The sequence below is a fragment of the Acanthopagrus latus genome, chromosome 12 (genome assembly GCF_904848185.1).
Source record: "Acanthopagrus latus isolate v.2019 chromosome 12, fAcaLat1.1, whole genome shotgun sequence".
Classification (NCBI taxonomy): Eukaryota; Metazoa; Chordata; class Actinopteri; order Spariformes; family Sparidae; genus Acanthopagrus; species Acanthopagrus latus.
In genome coordinates, this window is record NC_051050.1 from 25,387,157 (window position 1) to 25,404,503 (window position 17,347).

At 47.0% G+C, this 17,347-nt stretch overlaps 1 protein-coding gene across 3 annotated transcripts; it reads right to left on the reverse strand.

Moving 5' to 3' along the window:
* Window positions 1-264: 264 nt before the first annotated feature.
* LOC119030512 (homer protein homolog 1-like) lies at window positions 265-16,892 on the reverse strand. 3 transcript variants are annotated; one of them, XM_037118178.1, is made up of 11 exons: window positions 16,759-16,892; window positions 14,536-15,798; window positions 6,881-7,037; window positions 5,124-5,255; window positions 4,918-5,010; window positions 4,503-4,556; window positions 3,785-3,927; window positions 1,185-1,344; window positions 987-1,097; window positions 818-898; window positions 265-583 (listed from the first exon to the last, which is right to left on the reverse strand). In XM_037118178.1, the coding sequence occupies exons 2-11, from the start codon at window positions 14,538-14,540 to the stop codon at window positions 395-397; spliced, it is 1,125 nt and encodes a 374-aa protein (XP_036974073.1). In that variant the 5' UTR covers window positions 14,541-15,798; window positions 16,759-16,892; the 3' UTR covers window positions 265-394. The 3 variants fall into 3 exon arrangements, with proteins under 3 accessions (XP_036974073.1, XP_036974074.1, XP_036974075.1); XM_037118179.1 differs by lacking the exon at window positions 16,759-16,892 and adding an exon at window positions 16,552-16,649; XM_037118180.1 differs by lacking the exon at window positions 4,503-4,556 and having other exon boundaries at window positions 267-583; window positions 16,759-16,891.
* Window positions 16,893-17,347: the final 455 nt, after the last annotated feature.

The window sequence follows — 17,347 nt, forward strand, 5'->3', positions numbered from 1 at the left end:
AGGAGGACGAGGACGAGGACGAGGAGGAGGAGGAGGAGGACGAGGAGGAGGAGGACGAGAACGAGGACGAGGAGGAGGAGGAGGACGAGGACGAGGACGAGGACGAGGAGGAGGACGAGGAGGAGGACGAGGAGGAGGACGAGGACGAGGACGAGGACGAGGACGAGGACGAGGAGGAGGACGAGGACGAGGAGGAGGAGGAGGAGGAGGACGAGGACGAGGACGAGGACGAGGAGGACGAGGAGGAGGAGGAGGAGGAGGAGGAGGAGGACGAGGAGGAGGAGGACGAGGAGGAGGAGGAGGAGGAGGAGGACGAGGACGAGGAGGAGGACGAGGACGAGGACGAGGAGGAGGAGGACGAGGACGAGGACGAGGACGAGGAGGTGTCTCCTCTCTAGCTGCCCTCCAGCAGTTTGGCCAGCGTGTCTCGCAGCTCCGTCAGCTCGAAGATCTTTCCGTCCAGCAGCTCCAGCAGCGAGCGGAGGCTCTTGCGGAAGGCCTCCCTCTCCCGCTGGCTGCTCTCCAGACGCTGCTCCAGCTCGCTCAGCTGAGCCTCCAGCGTCCGATTCCTCGACTCCGAGTCCTGAAACCAAGCGAGAGAAACACGAGTGTCACAATCTGCAGCGCACGCAGCCTGTCGCCAACAAAACACCTTTAGCTCTGGTGCAGCATGTAATCTGTAAAGTAACAGCTAACTAAAGTCATCGAAGTAATGTACTGGAGTAACAAATACTGCAGCGAATCTGTAAAGCAGCAGAAGTGAAGTACAAATACCTTAAACATACTCAGTTACTTTCCCTCAGTGTGCTGCACCCACCTGCAGTTTCAGAGACAGCGAGTCTCGTTGGGACTGGAACTCGTTGGCACTCTCCACCTCCGCTTTCAGTCTCTCTAGCTCCTGCAGTCGTGACAGAAACAGGAAGTGTTTGGATGTAATCAGATTACATGTGAAGATACTCGTCAGTACTCTGACTCTCTCCTCGTACCTCCTCCTTGGCCTTCAGAGCCGCCTCCAGCTCCTCTATCGTCCGGTTCAGCTCCGTCTTCTGGGATTTGATGACCGTCGTTTGACCGCTGACACACTCGAGCTCCGTCACCTGGAGACACAAACGTCAGCGTCATCACGTGTTCAACCAATCACGGTGTCCGACAGTCAACGTTCAGCCAATCGCTGTGTCTGATACCCGCTTGTGCAGCCTCTCAGCCTCGTCCTGATAGGCCGCCAGCTGCTGCTTCCACTGCTTGACGTTGGCCGTGGACTCGAGCAGCGCCGCCGTCAGCTTGGCGTTGTTCCCCTTCAGCGCCGCCAGCTCCGCCTCCCAGTGCTTATTGATGCTGGATGAACTGGGACGAGAGGACGCGAGATGTTATTCTTCTTATCATTTTCCTGATTGTGCTTTTAATTAACCGTTAATAAAAGTGTCCAGGAGGAGAACAGTGTCGAGTGTTTGGTTTTAACTGTTTTAAACTGAGGAAGTCTCTCTGCTGCATCAACGTCCCCTGAAGCTCAGCTGATCCGCCCCGCTCACTGAGTGCTTTATAATTAATAGGAAGCATGTTTTACTGTGATGTGTTTCTGCTGTCCAGAAGCCCGCGGACCGGATTAATAATGAACCAACGAATCGACAGAACGAGTCGAGCTGCAGCGTTCTGAGCTGCACTCTGACAATTACATTTTAAATCAGTTCTCCAGAGAGACGTCACGACTTCACACAGCTGAGCCTGAAGTTAAAAACATATCCGAGTCTCTCTGGACTCTGGACTCTCTCTGGACTCTGGACTCTCTCTGGACTCTGGACTCTCTCTCTCTGGACTCTGGACTCTCTCTGGACTCTGGACTCTCTCTGGACTCTGGACTCTCTCTGGACTCTGGACTCTCTCTGGACTCTCTCTCTGGACTCTCTCTGGACTCTGGACTCTCTCTGTGGACTCTGGACTCTCTCTGGACTCTGGACTCTCTCTCTGTGGACTCTGGACTCTCTCTGGACTCTGGACTCTCTCTCTGGACTCACTCTGGACTCTGGACTCTGGACTCTCTCTGGACTCTGGACTCTCTCTCTGGACTCTCTCTGGACTCTGGACTCTCTCTGGACTCTCTCTGGACTCTGGACTCTCTCTGGACTCTGGACTCTCTCTCTGGACTCTCTCTGGACTCTGAACTCTCTCTGGACTCTGGACTCTCTCTGGACTCTCTCTGGACTCTGGACTCTCTCTCTGGACTCTGGACTCTCTCTCTGGACTCTGGACTCTCTCTGGACTCTGGACTCTCTCTGGACTCTCTCTGGACTCTCTCTGGACTCTCTCTCTCTGGACTCTGGACTCTCTCTCTGTGGACTCTGGACTCTCTCTCTGGACTCTGAACTCTCTCTGGACTCTGGACTCTCTCTGGACTCTGGACTCTCTCTTTGTGGACTCTGAACTCTCTCTGGACTCTGGACTCTCTCTGGACTCTCTCTCTGGACTCTCTCTCTGGACTCTGGACTCTCTCTGGACTCTCTCTCTGGACTCTGGACTCTCTCTGGACTCTCTCTCTGGACTCTCTCTCTGGACTCTAGACTCTCTCTGGACTCTCTCTCTCTGGACTCTGAACTCTCTCTGGACTCTGGACTCTCTCTCTGTGGACTCTGAACTCTCTCTGGACTCTGGACTCTCTCTCTCTCTGGACTCTCTCTGGACTCTGGACTCTCTCTTTGTGGACTCTGGACTCTCTCTTTGTGGACTCTGGACTCTCTCTCTGTGGACTCTGGACTCTCTCTGGACTCTCTGGACTCACTCTGGACTCTGGACTCTGGACTCTCTCTGGACTCTGGACTCTCTCTCTGGACTCTCTCTGGACTCTGAACTCTCTCTGGACTCTGGACTCTCTCTGGACTCTCTCTGGACTCTGGACTCTCTCTCTGGACTCTGGACTCTGGACTCTCTCTCTGGACTCTGGACTCTCTCTGGACTCTGGACTCTCTCTGGACTCTCTCTGGACTCTCTCTGGACTCTCTCTGGACTCTGGACTCTCTCTGGACTCTGGACTCTCTCTCTGGACTCTGGACTCTCTCTCTGGACTCTGGACTCTCTCTGGACTCTGGACTCTCTCTGGACTCTGGACTCTCTCTTTGTGGACTCTGAACTCTCTCTGGACTCTGGACTCTCTCTGGACTCTGGACTCTCTCTGGACTCTCTCTCTGGACTCTGGACTCTCTCTCTGGACTCTGGACTCTCTCTGGACTCTGGACTCTCTCTGGACTCTCTCTCTGGACTCTGAACTCTCTCTGGACTCTGGACTCTCTCTGGACTCTGGACTCTCTCTTTGTGGACTCTGAACTCTCTCTGGACTCTGGACTCTCTCTGGACTCTGGACTCTCTCTGGACTCTGGACTCTCTCTGGACTCTGGACTCTCTCTGGACTCTCTCTGGACTCTGGACTCTGAACTCTCTCTGGACTCTGAACTCTCTCTGGACTCTGGACTCTCTCTGTGGACTCTGAACTCTCTCTGTGGACTCTGAACTCTCTCTGGACTCTGGACTCTCTCTGGACTCTGGACTCTCTCTCTGGACTCTGGGCTCTCTCTCTGGACTCTGGACTCTCTCTGGACTCTGGACTCTCTCTTTGTGGACTCTGAACTCTCTCTGGACTCTGGACTCTCTCTGTGGACTCTGAACTCTCTCTGGACTCTCTCTCTGGACTCTGGACTCTCTCTCTGGACTCTGGACTCTCTCTGGACTCTGGACTCTCTCTTTGTGGACTCTGAACTCTCTCTGGACTCTGGACTCTCTCTGGACTCTTCCTTACCTGTGTGAGAAGAGCAGTGCATTCTGGGAAGACTCTGCTCTGGCCTCCACGTGCTGCGGTGTGTCCGGTGTGACTCTCTCATCGTCTGTACCGTTGATGCTCTCTGAGGTCAAAGGTGACTGCAGGTCACCTGGTGCTGACTCCTGATTGGACGTCAATGGAACAGAAAATACATAATTAGAAAAAAACTAAACTATTAACGCAAAAGTTGAACATTAAAGACGGATTGACAATTCCACTCTATTATTCCTAAAAACAAAGCTAGTGCAAGGAGGGAGTTAGCTTAGCTTAGCATAAAGACTGGAAACAGAGGGAAACTGCTAGCCTGGTACTTTAACAAGCTCATTAACTAAAACATGTTAATTACTGAGCTTTTAAAGTGGTGACAGGTCAATTTAAAGTTAACTATGTTTGTCCTATTTCCTATCTTTGTGCTAAGCTAAGCTAAGCTAAACTAGCATCTGCTGGCTGTAGCTTCACATGTAACAAACTTCTATGAGAGTGACATCAGTCTGATTATGGAGGGTCGTCTGTGGAGGACTTCCTCTGGTTGTTAGGATGATCGACAAGACTGATGACGGAGTTTCAGGAGAAGAACAAACGGATCGTTATTAATTATTCATCTGTGAGTTGGGGGGCTGAGGAGGGTTTGATTAAGGATAAAACAAGAGAAAAGGGCGATCGGACTCATGAAAATGATTCCATCATTTCGTTTTACCTTTTTTTTAACAGGTTTGCTGATTGACAACACATTCCTCTTTACAGCGGCACCCTGAGGAGCGTCATCGAGGAGAGCAGAGGAGGTAAAACAAGCCACAAGGCGTTAGCTTAGTGGCTGAACGTTAGCGCAACGTGGAGCAAACTTCATTAACACTGAATCAACACTGGATCTGAACCCAACAACACACTAGATGAAGGCAGATCCACTGAGAGATCATGAGGAGATCAAGATGAAGAGTTCATGTGTTTTAAACTGCGTGAAACAGAAATCTCAAGAAGAAAACACTGCTGGTACTGAATGATTAGCTGTTAGCATCTCTTGGTCTGTTCCTATCATATTCTTGTGTGACACATCAATCAGCCCCTGCAGAGACTCGTCTCCACAGAGAGATCCAGGAGATCGTGGTCGGTACCTGAGAGGGAGTGCTGGTGAGCTCCATCTTCTCCTGAGACTTCTCCTTGGCTAACCGCGCCGCCTCCTTGAACTCAGCAAACTTCTCTGCAAACTAAAAATAACAGCAGCGAGTGAAACAGCTCAGCAACAGCTTCATGTTTCTCAGAGAGCTCTGGCACATTTATCAAAGTCGTCTCCTGCGGGTCGGAGCGCCGCCGCTCTCACCTTCGCCAGGTGGCTCTCGGACGAGAAGCCGAGGCCGTAGACGGTGTTGGCCCGGCTGTCGGCCCACTGGCCAAACTTCTGCGATGTCTTGGTGAACGTCATGTTGGGGGTGATGGTGCTGTTGATGATGGCCTGTGGAGGAGGAACCACATGAGACCGGCTGACAGGACAACACGTCAAAATACATAAATCGTCTGCTGGAGTCTCGTTTCAGGGGAAAAAGAGCAGATGGAGGCTCGATGTGTGTGTGTGTGTGTGTGTGTGTGTCTTGTATAATCGTGGGTTTGGATTCCCACTGTTTGATAAACAGCAGCAGTCAATGAGGAGTTCTGAAGTTGAGTCCAACTGCCTGTGATGTTATTGATCAGTGTGGGAGGACTCTGGGAGAGAGGAGAGCACAGATGGTTCTGAGAAAATGTTCAGATTTACTGTTCAGATTCCTTCAATATTCGGTTCTGAAGAGATCTCTCAGCCGGGTCAAACTAAATTTGGACGATTTCATCAGCAGATTCACTGGAAACTGTAGCTGATTGAGCTTTCAACGATTCTGAGCCTGAAAATCTCCAGAACGTAGAGAGGAAGATGAGACGGTTTCATCGCAGACGTCTTTATTGACCTGCAGTGATTTCACCTCTCACACTGCTGCAGGGACATCAGACGTGAAGCAGCCTTCAATATTAGAACTTAAAATGAGTCCTGTGTCTCTGATGGCTGCGAGGAGTCGGTGGTGAAGAGACACACACAAAAAATCAGCTTGAAACTGCAGTCGTGTTATTATCAGCAGCCGTGTGGTGCTGCTGGGCCCAACCTGCCGGGTCAGGACTCTAAATAAAGAGGTCAGAGGATAAATGTGAAGTGTTAAGATACAACAAACAGAAGCTAACCTGCAGGAAAACAGATTTATGATAACTTAACTGTTTTTAACGCAGCATTACTTGTATGAAAGAGATGCTTTTAACTCCACAGGAAGAAAAACAGCAGAATCTGTTTGAACATCAGTTTTTAAGATATGAATGTTTCCAGTATTTAACTCATGTATCAGAAAACCTGCAGGAATCATTTCTACCGTTACGTCTTTATGCTAACGCTGCTGCTGTGTGTTGAGTCAGTGAGCGTCGTCTCTGCTACCAGGAGAGGAGAGACTGTCAGTCAGCAGGAAAACGATTTGGAAATGTGAGGATGTGGATTCTGTGATCTACCATCACAACAACTTTATCATTCTGTTATTTATTTTAATATTACTCAGATTTTCAGAACCGTTCTTTTCCAATCAGGACAACAACACAGCTCAAGTTTTTCACTAAAGTTTTCTGCCTCCTTGATTTTGTTGCTCCTCCGTCTGTTTCTCTCTCCGGCGCTGACAGAACTTGTCTGGATCCGCGTGTCCTCCAGCACCAGCCCACCAATCTCTGCTATTTCCAGCAGAACTTGCTGGTTCAACAGCAGCAGCAGTCACCCAGAGAGGCGCTTACATAACTCTGCTAACTCCACCCCTGCACCTCCAGACTAAAATAATCACTGCCACATAGATATGACAGCACCAACGCCCCTTCACTGCCTCAGCTCAGAGAGGCCCGGCTGAGGCAAACGGGCCGAGGCGAGCTGAGACGTGGAGGATATGATCCACGTGTTTACAATTCTTAACATATCTTATCGTCCCTCATGACTCCTGATCCTGTTTGTTTGCAAATGGAATTCACAATCTTAAATTCCTTGACTGAGACTGAATGACAGATGGTATATAACCGTACACACACCTTGGATCCATCCAGGCTGATGATCCGATATACATTCCTGGTACTGTCGAAGAAGTAGGACACGGTGACAGCATGCTTACTGGTGGGAACCCAGTTCTTCTTGGTAGACGGGTCGATCTGGAAGACGTGGGCCCGTGTGCTGAAGATGGGCTGCTCTCTGCGCAGAGGAAGACAGAAACAGGAGACATGAAGCAGTCAGTGAAACTGGTTAAACTCTGAAGTATGTGGAGCGTAACTGAACACCGAGCCAGAGCTGGAAAACAGGATCTGGTCACACAGAAATAGATAAAAACATCAGACGAGCAGTTTGTGTGACAAAACACTTTCGCTCCGGTCGCCACTGCAGCCGCATCGACCGCTCAGAACGTTACTGTGTTCAAGCTGACGCCAAAAACACAAAAACACAAAGAGTCTGGAGTCAACCAAGCTAACGGCTGTGAGGAACAACTCTGCTTTTAGCCGAATGCTAACGTCAGCGTTCATCATCAGGTTAGCTGCTGAACACAAAGCAAAGCTGAGGCTGATGGGAGTTTCTGCAGGTGTTCATCCATGTCGTGGCAATCCATCAGACAGCCGACAGACGACCTTAAAGCTCCACGTCAGAGATCCAACACTGGCCCGCCCAAGAAGGATCTCAGCACAGCCAGAACCGGGCCTGCTGCCCAGTGACCCAACAAACCCGTCACACTGAGAGCGTGAACACACTCTGTATCTGCTCAACAAACGACTCAGTACAACAAATGAAATCAGTTAATTCTGAAAATATTAAAATTTGTTTCATCATGTAGATTTTCTCCAGCAAATAAACAAACAGATAAAGTTCTGATCACTTCATTACTCCGAGTTAATGGACCTCCAAGTCGGCGCGCGATGAAGTCGTTAAAAATGATTTATGTTGGGGAAAAAAAAGCCTCGACAACATAATGTCATACAAACATTCATAATGCTGCGATCAACACGACCTCCATGATATTTACTCTCCAACAGCAGCAGCAGCTCTGCAGCAGGGCCGGAAAAAAGAACTGGGTCGTAATGAAAGTTCTGTTGGTGGAGACCAGGACGGCAGCAGATATGTTCAATTGTTTTACTTCTGAAATACCGGAGCTGAACGACGCAGCAGAGCCCACACAGACGTGGACGTCATCGCGTGAGTGCAGCGGGACTCTGAACGCTGGCAGCAGTTGTGTTGACGTGAAGGCTCGACATGCCTCCCGTCAGCGCCGGTGCCGCTCCGGAGATTAGACTCATTAAAGAACGACGGGTCGATGGGTTTGACGAGGTCACGTGGAGGAAGCTGGCCTGCTTCCACATTTGTCTGGCAGCTGCGGAGACGCTGCTGGAGTTTGATTGTCGATCGTTTATTGCGAACTCCCTGAGCGATCACACAGGCAGCTCAGAGCGACACACTCCAACTGTTCGGCTGGAACTAAGCAGCACAAAGTCGTTTCCGATGCTTCGTACGTGTGAGAGCGTCAAGTGAGGTGACGATGCTGAAGGTGAGCTGAAAACACCTGAGCCACCGAGCAGAGATCAGCAGGATCTGGACAGAAAACTCCCATCAGCCTTTGATGAAAAGCAGAACAAGCTACAGCTGTCTGGTTCTGACCCGTCTGAAATCCACAAAACACTGAGAGCAGATTTTTGGTGCTGATGTCTGCAGAAGACAACTTCTCCAGCAGATGGAACACACTCATGTAGAGCTTTACACTGAATATACGTTCAATTAAACACAAGAAAACTTCATCTCCACCAGGAACTACAAACACCTTTTATTAATTCCATCAGCGTCTTTGCTGCGTGCCACATTAACTGGAGTCTGGACACAAGCTGAAGTCAACATTTTAAATCACTGAATATTTATGACATATATCCACAGTCTGTTCCATGAAGTGTTTGACTGAGCAGGTTTACAGTGAATACATGTATGAAGTATTTATCTACGTATAGTTTAGCAGTAAAAGTACTTCATGTCCTGAGAGACAGATTTATTTTTTGAGTCTTGGCGCCAATATAAATGAACTTTTCACACCAAAATCAAACTGTTGTCTTCCTCTTCTTGTATCATCTTTAGTTTTATTCAGTCTGGATCTTCTGACACGTGTCCTGCAGACAGGATCGTCTGCTTTGGTTATCGTTCTGACACATTATCTGAAACTGGTGTCAAAATGCAAACTGGGTATCCAAAATGCAAAAACATGGCTGCCTCCCATCTCTTGGCTCCCAGATAATTAGGATCCTTGTTCACACGGGACGACGTCAAACAAGACGATCCAGCAGCTCGAGTCCGGCTGCAGTCAGTCAGTCGATAAACTGCTGAAGTAAGATCAGATTTCAGCTCTTTAATCTGCGTACAGGTAGCCGTATAATCTCCTGATCGTGTTTGGTTCGGTCTAAAGAAAAAGGCTCTCGTCTGAAAGCTTCTCTGCAACACCAGTGACAACAGACCAACAATAACAGTCTTCATCCGTCTGATCCGAGCCGTCTATCTGCTCGTCTTCAGGGAAACCAGATTTAATTGCTGGGCTGTGAGCCGAGTGTCTCTGGTGGGACGGTCCGCTGTCCTCTGTGGGAACCTCTCGTGTCTCAGTGTTAATTAAGTCATCAGACTGCAGATGTTATTTAAAGACAGACACTTAATCAGAGTCACTGTGATGTGAGGGAGCGTATGCAGCGCCTACAGGCCGGCAGCTCGACAGTGAACAGGCTACACAAGATATTGGACTTCATATTGAATATACTGTTCTGTATTCTGAATGTACCGGGCCGGTCATGACCTGGATGTGCTGCTCTCATCTTTGTTCTCAGCATTTGTCTCTGGTGTGGAGGCTTCGAGCCGATCGCTGATCATCATCACAACATTTGACTCTGACATGATTTGCTTACAGCAGCTCTTCCGTGACGCCTATCTGGACCCGTTCAGGACCAGGTCTCATGGAAAACCAGCAGAGCTGAAGACAGGAGAGTCTGGAGGTTCGACCCTCTGCTAACCCTCCCGTTCTCACTCAGAACATCATGCAGAACGACGAGATCAGCTCAGATTTACCGCTAAAGTTCTCAGGAATTTGTAGGAAAAAAAATCGGTTCCTGGTGCTGCCTGTCGTCACCAGAGCTCCAACACTTCATCCATTAGTCAAACATCTGATTAATCGGCACCTAATTTGATACATCAGACTGAAGGATTTCTTTCTCTCTCAAAGAATAAACTGCTTCTTAAATGTGGATATTTCCTGGTTTCTTTCCTCCAGAAACAAATGATTTGAAGGAAAAATAATATTTCAACTGGGTCAAAAATACAAGAGAAAATATGAATTTAATCAACTGTAACTGAATCATCCAATCTGGAACAGTTTAATTGCTGTATTATTATTTAATATGGAGAAAAAGATGATTAGTCAATATGTTAATTTGATGACTGTAAACCAGCTGAAGTCTCAGTTACTCGTCATTGTTTTGTGGTAAAGAGTCACTTTATATTTCATGGTGTTGTTAGTCCAACAGCGTGGCCTAGATCAGAACCTGCCCCGGCAGTGTGTGTGTGTCGCTGTGAGAGTGTGTGTGTGTCTGTGAGAGTGTGTGTGTGTCTGTGAGAGTGTGTATGTGTCTGTGAGAGTGTGTGTGTGTGTCTGTGAGAGTGTGTGTGTGTGTCTGTGAGAGTGTGTGTGTGTCTGTGAGAGTGTGTGTGTGTCTGTGAGAGTGTGTGTGTGTCTGTGAGAGTGTGTGCTGATTGTTAGCCTATAATCCCTTCTCACAATGAAGCGTACTGTGGCGAGTCTCAATGATGAGTGCTTCGACAGAGGAATCTGACCGCAGATGTTATCATATCAGCAGTTCTCCACGTCCAACACACACACACACACACACACTTAAAACAAAGGCATGTATTGTCGGGGACTGAAAGGCTAATGTATTCAGATTATCCTCTAACTACGTACAGTGTGTTCTCTATCAGAACCGGCTCTGGTTACAGACTTTAAGTGGATTTACGCCACAATCATCTGAACAACAACATGAACGCTGAAAATCACGACTGTAAATTATCTCAGTTTATCATAGATGAATTGTTTTGTGTGAAAAACATCAGGAAACCTCATCAATTCATCTGATCGATCACTTTGTGCAGCAAACATCATAAAGAAGGAAAAAATTCCTGTCAGAACAGTCAAATCTTTGGTCCAAAGTCCAAAATACAAATATATTTATTCCATTTAATATCGTAAGAAACAGCTGATATTAACATTTAAATAAAAAATACTTTTTTTAAGCAATACTTTTTGCCACTGAGCAAACTGTCACGTTGGACTCATGATTAAGATCTTATTTGTTTAAGATTGATCTCGTTTCCTTAGAGAACAGTTAAAGAAACGTCCTTCACAGTTTCCTACAGCTCATGGAGACATTATCAGATGTCTCTACTGTCCTAAAATATCTCAAATCCCTCAAATATTCCATTTATAACAACATAAAACAGACAGAAGCAGTAAATCCTCACATTTGAGATGTTTCAGTCCAAATTTTAAGGCAACAATTATTTTCATTATTAGTTGATTATTTTCCTGATTGATTAATTTTCTGTCTATAAAAAGTCACAAAAAAATATCCCGACTATTTTGAGGGACACAAATCTAAAATCCTAAATGACAAAGAAAAGCAAATATTCTCTTTAGAAGCTGAAATAAGTAAATTTGAGTCTGTTTCCTTTGAAAATAGTGAAAAATGATCCACTCCACTATCACAGAGCTCAGGGAAACATCATCAGATGTCTTCCTGTGTTCAAGAAATAGATTAAAACCATAAAATACTAAATTCATCATCATATACAACAAAGAAAAGCAGCAAATTCTCAAATATGACATCAAGGAAATATTAACGTTTGAGCATCTTTCACTTCAAGATGATTTCAGTGCAGCTCTGATAAAGATTCATCAGTCACACGTCCATGAAAAACACTCAACAGGAGGAAACTCTGCTGTCGGGCTCTGAGATAAATAAAAAACCCTGCATTACTAACTTAGTTGCTGCGTCGTCATGGCAACAGCCATGTGACACGTGCCGGTCATGAGCCGTGAACATCCTCCGACTCGCTCCGTCCCTCTCCCTCCCACATACTCCCCTCGGCCAATCCCATCGCAGCGTGCCCGACGGTTAACCCACTCACAGAGGGAGGCGGCCGGGGCTTGGCAGGCCGCAACCTCCAGTTTAAAACACCCATCTGTGTGTGTGTGTGTGTGTGTGTGTGTGTGTGTGTGTGTGTGTGTGGTCATGTGAGGAGGATTTCGACCGACACTTCCAATCTTTTTTCTCACAATTTCTCAAGATACAGAGACGCACTGACAGCTGGAGCGCTGCGTCGTTTACAGAGTGAATATATATTAATTCATGTATATAAAGAGACATTTCAGATCTCTTCTTCTTGACCTCCACAGATTTATAATTGGATGAAGAGCAGAAGTGAAAGAGAAACAGTAAGAGGTTATAAAATGACAAGCATAAGAAAACGTGACGCTGACAACATGTGAACTTCTCTCCACTGATCTTCGGGTCACTCTCACTCTCATCTTCCACGACTGCTGTTACCGTCTCTGGCAACTTCGATAGAAAATAAAATCACCAAATTTATAGAGGACATGTCAGCAGCACGGTCAGCCTGACCCAGCGACTCTTCAGTGAACTCCCCCCTGAAGACAGAACCCCTCTGTGGGACTGAGAGCCGGACCGGGTCCATAATTACTGACAGTGATTATGTGACGTCATCTAAAGCAACAGAATTCGGTGGTGGGTCAGGATCTCAATCACAACCCTCAAGAGCATCCACATGATTAGAAACTAGCAACCCTGGAAATATTCTGTCTCTTTATGTGCTCGATCTGCTCGCTAATGACCCGAGCTGATACTGATTATTAATAATCCAGGAGACCGATCATTGAAACTGATGACAGAGACAGGACGCTACATCAGAGCCAAAGTGCTGCATTTTCAAATGTATTTATTTCATCAGACACAAACAAACTGAATACCAATAATCAGAGAAATGCTGAATATCGCCTCGATAATCAGCCGACCTCGACTAATTACTCCAACATTCCTGTGAGGCAGTCGGTCCTGCTGCCACCGTCTGAAAACACGCCGGTGGTAAATCAAACATTAATCCACTGGCCCGAGCAGCAAAGTAGAAAACGTTGCCTGCACACTGTTTTATTCAGAGCAGCCAAGTTCCAGGAGGACAGCTTGTTAATTATACGAGAACAGAAGCTGCGGCGCTCGTCGGCACGGCTCAGTGTGACTCGCTAATTAAGGATCGGACCGGCTCTCTGTCTGTTCCACGTCTGGGGAATTGATTGTTGACTGGATTATAACCATTGGCCTTGAGAATTACAGAGGATGTAAGCAGTCCAGCTCCCCCCTCTCCTCCTCCTCCTCCTCCTCCTCCTCCTCCTCCTCCCCTCCAACCACAATATGACAACAAACCAATCACATGGTACATCATCTGCTTTCATCTGGAGTAAGAAGTAGGTCGCTGTAGATCAGGAGAATCACCAAACATCTGCAGGTTCAGCCACAGAGAGATGCTTCTTCTGCCACAGCTGCAACTATCAAATTCATCCACCACTGTGTTAATGATCAAATCATCAGATCGGATCAATTTAAAAAAAAAAAAAAAAAACAGGAAAAAATAATCTTATTCCTGCTTCTTAAATGGGAATATGTTCTGGTTTCTTTCCTCCTCTGTGACAGTAAACTGAATGTGTTGAGGATGAAAACACAGATCGATTTAATCATTTTCTGATATTTTCAAGACCAAATAACTAATAAATTAATCCAGAAAGAATCAACGGATTAATCTGCAAGGAAAATAATTGAAAAGCAGCCCTGCTGTTTGGTTGATAAAAGACACTGAACTGTGGACACTTTCCCTCCTCACAATGACGGATTAGTTGTCAACTATTCAATTAATCACCAGCTGTTTTGCCAATCAATTAATCAGTTTGAGTGAACTTCTTCTTTGACATTGTGAAATCAAGTTTTTTTTAGATTTTTGACTATCAATTCTTTGGGAAAACTGGTTCTGACAGTACAGAGGAGCCTGTGAGGGTTTGCACTCTACTCAGAGTCATTCCAGTTGATGGACTGTAAAATATCCTGCCTTCATTATTCACGTTTTTTTCCTCACAGAGGTTTGAGAACCACATTTGAGGGACAGAGTGTGTGTGTGTGTGTGTGTGTGTGTGTGTGTGTGTGTGTGTGTGTGTGTGTGTGTGTGTGTGTATTCAGTGTACAGAAGAATATCGACTGATAAACTGAACACTGGCCACAAAAATCTTCTATTCTAAGTTATATTAACCCATGAAACTATGAAGACAACTATAAAGCAAATGTTTTACGTCTCAAACATTATTCTAAATTACACACTTCACTGAAGCCTCATGTTTTTATCTGAGCTGTGAGAGGAAATCATGATGGACAGCAGAGTCTGTCAGCAGTGTCTCTCTGTGTCTCTGTGTCTTTGTGTCTCTGTGTCTTTGTGTCTCTGTCTCTGTGTCTGTCAGGCTGTCAGGAGCTGACAGGAGGACTTCACACAGTTAGCCATGGGAGGCTAGCTAGCAGCCAGCAGAGACTCCACATGACTATACTAACAGTGCAGCGTGTTGACTACATACCCCATTGTTGCTGGATTTTCTGGCTTGAGTCGACAGTGATCCTCGGTCTGTGGTCTCTGGAGGAGGGCGGTGTGAGCAGCTGGAGGCTAGCTGATCCCCCCTCTCTGTCTCCGGCTACAGCCGCGCTGCTGGTCGGGACTTCACGGAGCCTCCACCGCGGCGCTGCTCTCAGTCCGACATGGCTCTCTGGTGGTGGAGGAGGTGGAGGTGGTGGTGTTATGTCCTGGGGTTCATTTTGGGACCTGTCTCATCCGAGCGAGCTGGCCGGTGCATACATGATGAGCCCGCCGCTAGCTCCCGTCAGCTAGCTTAAATCAAACTCCTCAGTTTTTGAGCACAAACGAGGATTATCTTCATGGAGCTGTGACTGTGGAGGAGACTGACAGGAGAAGGCAGGCTGGTCTCAGTCAAGCTGCTGAAGTTTTAAAAATCCAAACAGAAAACGTCCGGAGAGACTAAAATGAATGTTTAACCGGTGAAAACAGCGCAGAGTCTCTAAATTAGCGAGCTTTATCCGTCCGTCGCTAGCTTAACGTGAAGTGAATCCTCCGTTAGCTGCTGCTGGTGTGTGTCCGTGTGTGTGTGTGTGTGTGTGTGAGAGAGAGAGAGAGGACAACACTGAAATATGAGCAGCTACACACACACACTGTACAGACAGTTATCTTATCCACCGCTGAGGAAAAAAAAAACTCCAATCTCAGCTCTCAATCTCAACAAACCGACCGTCCATTAATCCCACTTTCAGCCGCGGGCTGTTTCTCGCCATTAAATTCCTTTAACGGACAGTTTGACTGAGGTGAGCCGGTCAGCACCGCTCGGTGACGGAGGTGATGGAGGTGATGATGATGATGGTAGACATCTTCTCTCCAGACGGAGCTTCATCTCTGTTTTTGGACAGCGGACAGAAAACACTCGGTGCTCCTGTAACACAACAGCTCCACGGACGTCGACGTCAGCCAGAAATCTGTAACGTTTACAAAGATAACTTTGCACTTTTCTGCTGTCCCGTCTTCTTCTTCATCTTCTTCTTCTTCTCCGCTTGTAGTCTATCCGAAGTGTCACACCGGGATGTCAAAGAGAGACGCTGCCGCTCCGCCGGCCGGTTCATCCTGTCATCAGCCCGCAGCTCATTCATCTGCTCGGCTCCATCCTCCTCCTGCCGCCGCCGCCGCTCCGCCGGGAGCATTAAAGCGTCGACGTCATCACGCAGCCTCTGGATTTTGACGTATTTGGTAATATGGTGTTTCCTCACATCCGGTTTGGCTGCAATAGAAATTATGTATAGTGGTGACGTTTGTATTCATAAATGTAAACAAACAAACAAACAATAAATAAATACACGTTAGTCAAGGACACATATGAACGGAGCGTGCGCACTAGAGACTTCCGCCGAACGATTACGCTAACTTCCGGTTTAGCGCCCGGCCAACTTGAGTGTGGCTAACAAACCTTAGTCGTGCAGCTCTTCTAGACTTTCCACATGTTATTGCACCTGAGGACAGGTGCTAATGAGAAAAGTCATTTTGGGCCGCAGTGTGTCACGTCGCCATGTAATTACACAGTTCGGCCACTAGGAAAACTGGCCTCGGAGCCCGGCGAGCTTCCTGGGGCCTTGTTAGCACTTCCGGTTTCCTTGTCTCAACGTCTGAGATTTTTGGATTGGTTTTCAGTTAAATGTGTGAAATTAGGTATTTTGTCACTACAGGCTGAAGATGTTCACATGTTTTGTTTCACAACACCATTAAATGTTAAATTATAAAGCTTTTTATTGTGTTAAAAAAGGTTTCTCTAAAGTGTCTGAATGAGACTACAGAGGTTGTCTATCGGGGACATGAAACATCATCACACTGCTTGTGGTTTTCTCACTGCTGGTTTGTAAAACAGCAGCAGAGCTGATGCATCAGATCGTGAGCTGTAGTTTCCCGGTAAACACACCGACCTCTGACAGTGACGACCGGCTCCAGAGAGGAGCAGCAGGAGTCCAGCGGGCCGCATATCCTTGCATATAAATCTTACCATCTTGTCGGTGATGGCGTCTTTACGAGCTGCTGGCAAAGGGCCTGCTGAAGCTGAGTGTGCCGAGTGCAGTCAGTCGAGGTTGTACGCTCACCTGCTAACGCTAGCTTAGCTTACGAGGTTGTAAGCTAGGTGAGTCCACAGATTTGTTGTCGTTGTAGAGTAAGACAGCTGCTTTGTATAAAATACTTACATACACTAACTTACTTCTCAGATGCTTTGGTGTCGTGATTGTCCGCTCAGGACGGCGGTGGTCGCCAGCGTCCACCTCCATTTTCGTAGCAAACAACATATTATCACCAGCTGAATTGACAGGTCAAGGGTCAATAGGTCAAGCTGATAGTGAAGTTTTAGAGCGCCCTCTGTTGGATGACAGATGAACGACATCAAGCGGTCTGTTGCGCTTATTTACTGGGAAACTACAGCTCATAACCTGCTGATCAGAACCAAAGTTAAACAGGCAGAACCAGAACTGAACCACAGTGAACACTGTTCTAACTCTGACTTTACAACTTGTACATTAATTTAGCCTCAAACATCAGAGTGGTGTTCACCTGTGGAGATCATCTGGATGAACACAACCTGTAAATATCATAAAAGGTTGCCGGTTAAATTCCCCTGGTCTGCATGTGCTGGTTAACACTGCATGGCAGCCACCACCATCAGTGTATGAATATATGTATGAATTACTGTAAGTCACAACAGCATCTGATAAATGCTTTAAAATGTAAATATAATGATTTCACGGATATGAATCCACTTCTCTTCACATTCAGTCCTTCATCCTTGTATTTCA